General features: G+C 40.9%; 1 protein-coding gene across 3 annotated transcripts in view; it reads left to right on the forward strand.

The window, feature by feature from the left end:
* Nucleotides 1-10000, forward strand: part of LOC138014284 (uncharacterized) — a 57601-nt gene that overhangs the window by 45391 nt on the left and 2210 nt on the right. For 2 of the 3 annotated variants that reach the window (XM_068861324.1, XM_068861323.1), the window contains exons 46-53: nt 2041-2116; nt 2432-2492; nt 4117-4208; nt 4288-4335; nt 4955-5077; nt 6089-6166; nt 6858-6906; nt 9685-9783. In XM_068861324.1, the coding sequence (XP_068717425.1) occupies nt 2041-2116; nt 2432-2492; nt 4117-4208; nt 4288-4335; nt 4955-5077; nt 6089-6166; nt 6858-6906; nt 9685-9783 (626 nt within the window). Of the gene's footprint in view, nt 1-2040; nt 2117-2431; nt 2493-4116; nt 4209-4287; nt 4336-4954; nt 5078-6088; nt 6167-6857; nt 6907-9684; nt 9784-10000 lie in introns of those variants that run through there. The other variant, XR_011125289.1, reaches the window with a different exon arrangement.

The following is a 10000-nucleotide window of genomic DNA, read 5'->3' on the forward strand; positions in this document are numbered from 1 at the left end:
GTAAACTGCTTGAAAACCATACCCTTCACAGCGGCACATACCTATATAGCCCATATATGGCAGTACCCCCCCCCCCCGGGCGTATTCCATACTCGAGGAGCGGAATATCTGAACTATTGTAATCCATAGGAGGTTGTAGTAACTCTTGGTAAATTCAATTTTAGGGTACCTCTGACGTTGAGTAGATCTATTTGTTTTTTAACTCGGGGATCCTGGAGAAAAACTTGTATTTAATGGGAATCGAACCCTTAAACTTCCGATTACTATTTCGAATGCTCTACCAATGAGCTCTAGAGCCTGGGCCATTAAACTTGGATCAGTCAACAATTGACCTGTTACCCTGTGAGCAGAGTCTCCTTTGATCTTCCTAAACTTACCTAGAAAGATCGAAGGAGATTCTGCTCGCAAGGTATTGACCTGCTTAATTACAGAACTAAAATCCTTGGACTGTGGATGGTATAGTAAATCAATGAAAAGATGTAGTTCATCGATTATGATCCGTGGATACTCAGAAAAAAAAGATCGAGTGTTCCTTTGCAGGAGTCGAACTGACCACCTTCGGATTACTAGTTCGAGTACTCCAACAATGAATTATGGGATACCCGTGGGTGTCAGGCCACCGTATTAAACGCGGTCAACCTCGTTCCCTGTAGGCTTTATAGGTGACAATTGTCTTAGTTTACAGCAAAGCTAGGACTATATTGTTCGTTTTCTACTCTTAACCCTTTCATTCCCACAATCGAAACGTTAATTCTCCTAACTATTGTCATGGATTTCTTTGTTGGGTAAACATGAGAATTTGGTGTTATTTAACAAATAAAGAAGCCTCGCCTGTGGTCTGTTCTGTTGTAAAGCACACAGGAAGCGGATATAGCACGAAACAAGTGTAGGGGAAACACCAGACGTAGAGTCGAGTGTTTTCCCCACTTTTTGAGTGCTCTATCCGCTTCCTAAGTGCTTTACAACAGAGAAGATCACTGCTGAGACTTCTTTATTTGTTTTATAATAAAGAATTTCTTAATTTCCGCTCGAATTTGGCGAAAACTTTCGGAAATCTTCATTTTCCTAATCTTTCGAGGGCGTCAGACGTGCATCTGTACTTTCATAAAGTACGCTAAAACAGACCAACCACAGTTCTTGTTAGAATGGTTCAAAACATTTATATTGGTTAAACGCGACCAAAGCTGTCAAAAAGTCAAACCATCAAAAGCAAGTTCAAAGTCAGCCAACAGTCGAGTGCAAGTATTTGTTCAGTCTAAAAGCGGGATCGAAAAGCAAATTGTTCAGTAAAATCCGGCTGAATTTTCGCCCATGAAACCTGAACAACTGGAAAACAATCTGCTTAATGAGTGTGGCTGGTCTGGAAGGTAAACAAACTGCTGCTGCCATTCGTTGTGCTGTATGAATGAACTACAGTCGAATTTGTGAAAAGAAGATGCTCAAAACAGATCACAGGCAAGGCTTCTTTATTTGTTTTACACTGTATAATGACGGAAGAATTGTTTAATTTCATCACGTATTCGGCTGAAATGTTAAGAAAACGTCTACGAGTGGCGTCAGCCTTGCATCTGTACTCTCGTAAAGCACGCTGTTTTAACCATTCAGAGTGCGCCTTATAAATCAAAATCAAAATCACACCTCTTAAGCTGATGGTAATCTTCATTTTCAGTACCTGTCTGACTGACATTTCATTGAAGTTGTGAGGAGAGTTCACGGTATCGATCACTCCTGAGAGGCAAAGGGTTAATATTATCAACTATAATTGTATAATTGTAAATACATTTGGTTGAGTTAAAATAAGAATGAGTGTAATTGGCCTTATCGGAAAAGGACGGGGAAATAAAGTGCTAATTCTTCCCGTGGGGTCTGGGTAACTCCTTTGGGACGGCGGCGAATCTCTTGATCTGCCACCCACAGAAGTTACTCAGACAATAATTTGCGCTTTGTCTCCCACTCTTTTCTGATAAGATCAGTTGAATGATAGTCAAGCTGGGTAACATATATGAATAACCACATGATACTGTTCATCTTTCGTTTCAGGCGTGATTATTTAAAAGCTCTTCATATAGATCCACTGTGTTTGTCCGCGCGAGTGAATTTAGGATATAACCTGCAGGTAAGAAGCTGGACAAAACTCTCTTGGGAAGCCTCTTTTTTCATATATTGGGATCTCACGGTCTTTGATGGAGCGTTTTGTGGCATCCATAAAGAGGGTTGGGAAAAGGACGAGCAGATGTTCAGCCTTGCTGAAGAAAACTGTGCCTTGCAAGCCAGTGACTAAAAGATCAACCTACTTCTTGACTAATGATAAAGTAGTTTCCGTTTTTTTCTCGATGTACAAAAGAAAGATGTGCGCGTACAGTGAAATGCTATCGACTCATCATTAAAGAATTAAATCCTTTTCAGGTTTTTTTGCTCCTTGTCATTTCAGGTGGAAGGGAGATTCCAGTCTGCTTGGAACTTGTTTTCTTCTGCAATAACTATCGATTCAGGTTATTTCGGAAAGTCATCACACTCCATAAGCAGTGTTATGTTAGGCCGGGAGGCTCGAAAGGGTTACCACTTTGAGCAGCGGGTTGCCATTGATAAGATTTTACAGATCCGCTCAGAAAGGCAACAAATTGACGTCTCTATAAACTACTTTTGGGTGCCCGCAAGGCATCAACTGTTGCCAAGGCAACGGTGCAGCATTTCTAAACGACCCGCGAAATTTCATTTTTTTGTAAATGTTTCAAAAACCAATTCGTTGACCTAGTATTTAGTTTTTAAATTTCTAAACCCAATGAAATTCTCCAGCCCAATACGTGATACTGGAAAAAAACTACCCAGTAGATTAATACCCATTGGAAAAAGCTGCAAGATGATGAATTCCACACAATAGTTTTTTACCTTAAATATTATTTGAGAACGCGAAACAAGGAATTTTCGTTGTTCAAAAATATCAAGGTACTTCATCGAGCTGACCCTCGAAATACTTGCTACCCAAACCATAGGTAATAGAGGGGACTGGTTTGGAGGCTCGGCAAACATCAAAGGAGCAAACAAAGATGCCAAGATTTAGGTTGGAAAGTCCACCACCGTGCACAATCTTTTGTTTTGCCCTCATACACTATGCATGAATTACGTAGTCAACACGTTTCTACTGGTTAGTCCCTCAGTACGGGGTAAACAACTATTGTGTTTTGTGCACGGTCAAGGCCAAAAAAGAGAACAAAAACCTACAACAAAGAAAGCTGTCGGGTTTGATAACCATTCCCCTCTATTAACTATGCCCAAACCTAACAAGCTATATTTCCAATTTTCGCGGTCAGTTCCCCCACATTTTTCTAGCGGGGAAATTGCTTGTCAGTATCTTGGGATCCATTCTCCGCGGGGTCAGGAAACCCTTTCGAGCCTTCTTTTTTCTCATGCCAGTCACTTCGCATTTCAAAAGGCCGTTATCAAATGCGATTTTTGTCGCCGCAACTCGATGCAATTTTTGTTGCGATTGCATCAAGATCGAAACCCTCGCAATCTCGCAGTGAATATTGACGGTAAAACGGTACTAACATCGCTTTTGGGTTCCAGTTTCGATTTTTTTAACTGCGACTCTCAGCCGCCATGAAAATCATTGCATCGAGTTGTGGCGATAAACATTGCATTTGCAAACGGATTGTTAGCTTGCATATTGCGAATTATGAAGTTTGAAAAGCATGATTAAAGTGCAAGGGCTGTTTGTGATGCAGCCAAGAGAATTTTTACGTTTATGACTGGAACTCAAAGTAGAACAACTTCCAGATCTCTTTTATTGTCAGAATGTTGTTGAAGATTATGGCGCAAATTTATGTATACCCTAAATTTCATTGGTTTGGCGCGCTAATACCTACCCTCCAACTCGGAAGCAGCTCCGCTTGCCTTGGGCTTTTTAGTTGTTTTTCCTGGCAGGGAAGCTATATCCCTGGGGAAAAAAAACCCTTAAAGGGGGGCGAGATCCATAAGGGGAAAGTTGCCAACCAGATGCCGAGGGATAGCACAACCCGATCATTCTGACAGGCAGCGGCATTGCAACAATGCGATGTTATAATTAAAGTTGATATCCAGTGTGCAGATCTCATGATGCGTTTTCTGTAATTACAGGGTGTCAGTCAGCTCTGGAAGGGCGTGCGGTGGTGAACTTACAGATGGGGAACACGTTTGGTGCCTTTGTTGATATGAATGACGCTATCAAGGTGTGGTAACAAACGAAGTGTTTCCTATCAACCCCAATCAAGATTAAGATCTCATTGTTTACTTTTCTTTTCAATGCAGATCTCAAAGACTGCGGAGCTGTTGACAAACCGCGGAGTCGTTCACCAGGTAAGCGTATGTTCCATGTTGGCGCGCGTCTGTTCAGGAATAGATCACAGAGGACGTCAAAATGTGATAAGAAGAAAGAAGTGGCAAACGAGTTGATAGCCGCGTGTGTCCCGCAGTTCTTACCATATTTGACGTGATATATGAACACGGAAACATTGAATCCATTTGTTTTGTATAATAAAGAATTAAAGGTTTTTTTTTCTGATGACGTCAGCTATGCGTCTGTCTTAACATAGATCATAAGTGAGAACCAATCAAAATGCGTGCATTATTGGCCTTATTATATAAAACGTGATGGTATAGAATTGCCTACGAGGCCATTGCATCTATGACAACAAGCTTGAGTCAAATAGAGGGATCCCAGTTGCAAAACGTATTCGTGTCGTGTGCCACACCGGGTTGTACTACAAAATGAAATGAAAAACATAACCCGTAATTCGTCTTTGGTGTCACAATTAAACAAAACTTTTTCTGAGCATCAATCCCTTTTGTTTACGCTGTATTACTCGGTGGATTAAAGGTTGGTAAAAAGGACGTTTTACAAGTTATAACATTTGTTTATAGCAAGTCGTATGTTGACCGATTATGCTGCCTTTGCGTAATTTGCTTGTCCACACAGTTTATGGGTGACTTTGTGAATGCCATTCGAGACTATCAGGCTGCAGTTAAGACAGATCCATCCTATGCACTGGCTTACTACAATGCAGCTAATGTGTACTTCAGACAGCGGCAGTTTCAGCAGGTCAGTTGTCACTGAGTGGAACAGTAGCTGATTTGATGAGGTTAGGAACAATTTTCGCACAATGTTAGCCATCCTCACGCGGTACCTGCAGGCCAAGAGATACAACAATACGGCACTCATCCCAGCAAAAGACACGTTAGCAAATCTGCAACGCTGCCATGCCAACGTGGACGTCGTATTCCTGCACCCCATTCCAGATTTCATGTCCGCGTTAGTGCTGTTGTACCTTATCTGTCCAGGAATAGAACGGCTGTGGATGGGCTGCAAGTATAGAGAGCTGGAGAATTGGAATATTATCGTCATTATCGTCATTATGTAAATTTGATCATTTCACGCAGTTTTTAAGCAAGAAAAGATAAATGTAGCAAACTGTAAAATGAAAATTCAGAAGGAGACTGTCTTAGCTTCCGTCGTCGACTTTCTTGTCTTAACTCCCTATGCGTGTATTCAGGACGCTATCCAGGTTAAACTACGTTGAGACAACTAGTATGTTACACTGTGTGGGCCCAACCAGGTTCAACTACGTTGGCAACCAAGTTCCACCACGTAGGCCCAATTAAGCTCAGCTACGATGATTTAACTAGTTAAACTACGTAGAAGTAAAACGGCCAAGTTCAAATATGTTGGCCCAATCAGGTTCAACCACGCTAGCCCAACCTGGTTCACTTACGTTGGAGTGAACGCTGTGTGCTTTTGACTTGTTTTTTGTTCGAGTCGTTTATGGGTACACTTTTGGTTCATTGGCCACTTCGGAAAATACCATAATAATCTTTGTTTGCCCCCCCCCCCCCCCCAAATTTTGCATAAGCATTGTTTAATTTCCAGTTTTTCTCGGGACAAGAGAAAACAAAGACAATGCTTATGCAAAATTTTGGGGGACAAGCAAAGAGTATTAAGGTATTTTCGAAAGTGACCTATTTGATGATTTCAAAATGAAGTTTCGGTTTTCATATTGCATTTTGCTCTTTGCCAAACCTTTTATAACGTGTTTGTCTTGTTTCCTATTTGAAGGCGTTGAGTTATTTCAACAAAGCATTGTCCTGGTATGCAGATGATGAATCCGCTATACTCAACCGTGCTATAACCAAGGTACATATGATCATGTTGCGTGAAACAAAAATGGTATTGATGTCTGTATTTACAATCCATTGAAACCAGGATTTGAAGAGAACTACTGATTGAGAGAGTTAAACAGATTTCGTTATCATGATGCAACGTTTGGTTGCCAAGTCAAATCTGAGCACACTCATGGAATGCGGTACTCGCCGGTCGACGGGGGGAGGGTTGGATTAGGTATCGGTAAGAGTTACCCCCGTGAAAAAGTGGGATGCTATCAAGATGAGAAAAAAAAAGAAAGAAACCGGCCCTGCAGTCAATCAGGGACTGAGTTACGAAGGGCGCAGCTCAACGCGCTCTTTTTTATTGATGGGCTGAAAGCCTACAATAGATAAGGTACTTCTATAGCAGTTGTTATACGGTCCATGTAAGATCTAGAGCTAACAGCACCAAAGCTAGGTGTAATTATCTACGAGTCGATTTTTGATGAGGGAGGAAAACCAGAGCACCCGAAGGAAAATCCTCGAGTCAGGTTGAGATCGACTGAAAGTCAGCCCACATACGATTTCAGTGGTGCGGGGAGGCGCTGTTGATGACCTCTACGCCAACTTCCTAAGAGGTAAGAATAGGAGGAGTGTCAGTATGCTACAGCTCTCATCACTACGAATCTAGGTTCTTTTAGTTCGCATTCCTCAAATTGTGACACCTTTTCGCTTTTGCTTAGGTTATGCTAAAGGATACCAGAGGAGCTGTACAGGATTTCAATCGAGCGGGTAAGAACGTGACTCACGTGCTGTAAGTGACAGCCCACGTTTGTCCGGTTTGTAAAGCACTGCATCGATGTCGCGTAGCATCGTTTCTTTGGACTTGCAATAGTCCCAAGAGAAATTAAAAACAATGCCTATGCAAATTTTTGGAGGGCAAACAAAGAGTATTATGGTATTTTGGAAGTGCCCAATAGGTCATGGGTTCAATTCTCATTCACGCCTGCATAATAATAATAATAATAATAATAATAACAACAACAACAACAACAAGAAAAGAAGGAAAAGAGTTAATTGAGGTAGAGTCACTGTACAAGAATACCAAGCTTAATTTAGCTCATTACATAAACAAAAGTGACGATCCACACATTAAACTAGTCAAATAATTAAAGAAAAGAGAAACTTGCGGTCAGTATTTTACAGATTTCAAAAGGTATGCAGAAGAACAAGAAATAATAATAATAATAATAATAATAATAATAATAATAATAATAATAATAACAACAACAACAACAAGAAAAGGAGGAAAAGAGTTAATTGAAGTAGAGTCACTGTACAAGAATACCAAGCTTAATTTAGCTCATTACATAAACAAAAGTGACGATCCACACATTAAACTAGTCAAATAATTAAAGAAAAGAGAAACTTGCGGTCAGTATTTTACAGATTCCAAAAGGTATGCAGAAGAACAAGAAATATGCTGAAATTGCAGTCAGGAATTGGCATAATTACTATAAAAAATGTTGGATACTGACTTATCTCGACGTCAAACGACGTTCACCAAAAACTTGATCATCCTAAAGACGTTTGGACTGAAGACCTTCGGTCATCCTCCAACAAGAACTTAATTGCCACTTTAAGGATGACGCAACTGTCTTGGAGGACACTGACAACGTAACAATAGTGAACGTTAAAGAACCCAGGAAAATAGAACACATCATCCATAAAGCAAGTATGAAGTGACTCAACACTTGCTGGATCCAGAAGTATCAGTCCACTCATACGACATCTTTAGGCAGTGGGAGAACATTCCGAATATAGTCATGTTAGCAGATACAAGCATTAGACAGCAAGTCCTTAACACAAAGACCTGCAGATCACAAATGTTACACGAACAAGCCGACGAATTGTCCAGCCGACTCTATTCTAAAGATGAGGAGACAGTGTTGACACGTACTTTGTGGCTTTTCTCACATAGCACAGTCATTGTATAAAGCACGACACGACAGAATGATGCGCCCCGTTTACCATGCTTTACTGGAAACATACGGATGTGAAGAATCTGAGTATTCTACCCCGTGGTACACTGAAGCAATCTTATCCACAACCAAGCCAAGAGAACAACCAAGCAAAGATCTTGTGGAACATAACCTGGAAATTGGAAAAAATGTCCAATGAATGGCTCAAGTAGATCGGATATCATTGTATTGGATAAGAAGGATAAAGAATGGATCTTCATAGAGAGAACGATATGCAACCCAGGAAAAATGACAATGATAACTTAACACAAGAAGGACAAATATATAGATTTAAGACTAGTAGTAGTAGTAGTAGTAGTAATCTCAGATTATTAAAGTGCTACTACGATGAAAATTTTGCATGTCCTTTTTTCTCTAGATTTTGAAAACAGACGTACTAAATAGGTATCATGCCAATTTTTATCTCAAAATTCCCACGGAAAGTATGATTGTTGTAACGTAGTTTTTCGGTTTTCGCTGTCCGCCATTACTCGAACGGCAAATGACCGTGAGCAAGGAAAAGGGTTGGGTCCAGCTGGATCGCCTGGGGTCTGACGTCATATGCGCAACGCTCAAAATATACGCGGCTAATTTCCCATGCCGTCTATGAGATGTGAGAGATCGCCTTGTTCGCTTTGTCAAACGCCCACGAAGCGATGCGCGTATGACGTCACGAGCCAAGTCTTGCGTGAAGATCGCTTACAAAATATCGCAGGCTTCTCCAATGCCGTCCGAGTAATGGACGAGTAGCGGTTTTTGGCTGGCTATTTCCCGATTTATCTCGCTTCTATCGTTCCAAATTTAAATGCATTGTATTATTTTGAACATATTGACTTAATTGACGTTGAAAAAATTCGAAAGGAAAACCAAAAATTTTCGTCGTAGTGGCACTTTAAAGTGCGTCCGGCAATCGCTTTGGAAGCAAAGCAGAGGGTAAGGAAACAAACGGTCTTTTTTATACGTGGTCTATCGATCACTTATTTGTTTTTCTGAAAAGTTTCTACAATTCGTTTTAGTAGTCAATCCCAGGGTTTACAAAATGGTTTATAAACAAAGTCAATCCTGATGTTTGAAGGTCATGTCCGATAACCGGAGTTCAAAGTCCAATAGTTGTCAAGTCCAGTCCAAGATTCTAGGGAAGTAAACTTAGCACAGCGTGCGTTTAAGGGAAAAATCGCCTATTAACTGGTGTTAAAGCAATAGCCTTGCCCTAGCCGGTTTGGTCTGGTTGCCAAAGTTTCAAATAAAAGTTTTTTCAAGCACAAACGTGCGGGTCAAGGTGAAACGCCGCAACAGCGGAAGTGTAAATGTTCACTGGTAAAAGGAAACGTCCTTTGCATGACCGGAAAACGGATCATTACAGAGCCCTTACAGGTTAAATTTACACTTCCTCTGTTGCGGACCGGTCACAACATCAAGTGTGAACCCGGGCCACATTTCCAGATTTTTCTTTTTGCATGTGCGTTTTTAGGTGCGCTCTTTTTTATCCGTAACCACTTAAAGACGAGCTCGCCTCATAGATTTCTTCCTTTGTGTGTTTTCTTTGAAGTTGAACTGAATCCGTACGCAGCCCACGTGTATTTCAACCGTGGAAACCTTTACGCGTCACTGAGAAAATACAAAGAATCTGAAGAGGATTACACTCGAGGTAAACGTTGAATTTAATTTTCCCATATGCACTTAGAGGAAAAGCATTTTCCAACCTCCCTGTTCAGTTGTATCGTCGTCTGTCGCTTACCCATTACGCCATTAGTAATCGTTTTTGCCAGTGCTGTACGTTTCCGCCCCCCACTGAGGAATTCAGTCATTTAATCCTGCTGCTCTACCCACTCCAATACCTAGCCCATTAAATATCATTAATGATC

Source organism: Montipora capricornis, chromosome 8, assembly GCF_036669925.1.
Source record: "Montipora capricornis isolate CH-2021 chromosome 8, ASM3666992v2, whole genome shotgun sequence".
In the NCBI taxonomy this organism is placed as follows: Eukaryota; Metazoa; Cnidaria; class Anthozoa; order Scleractinia; family Acroporidae; genus Montipora; species Montipora capricornis.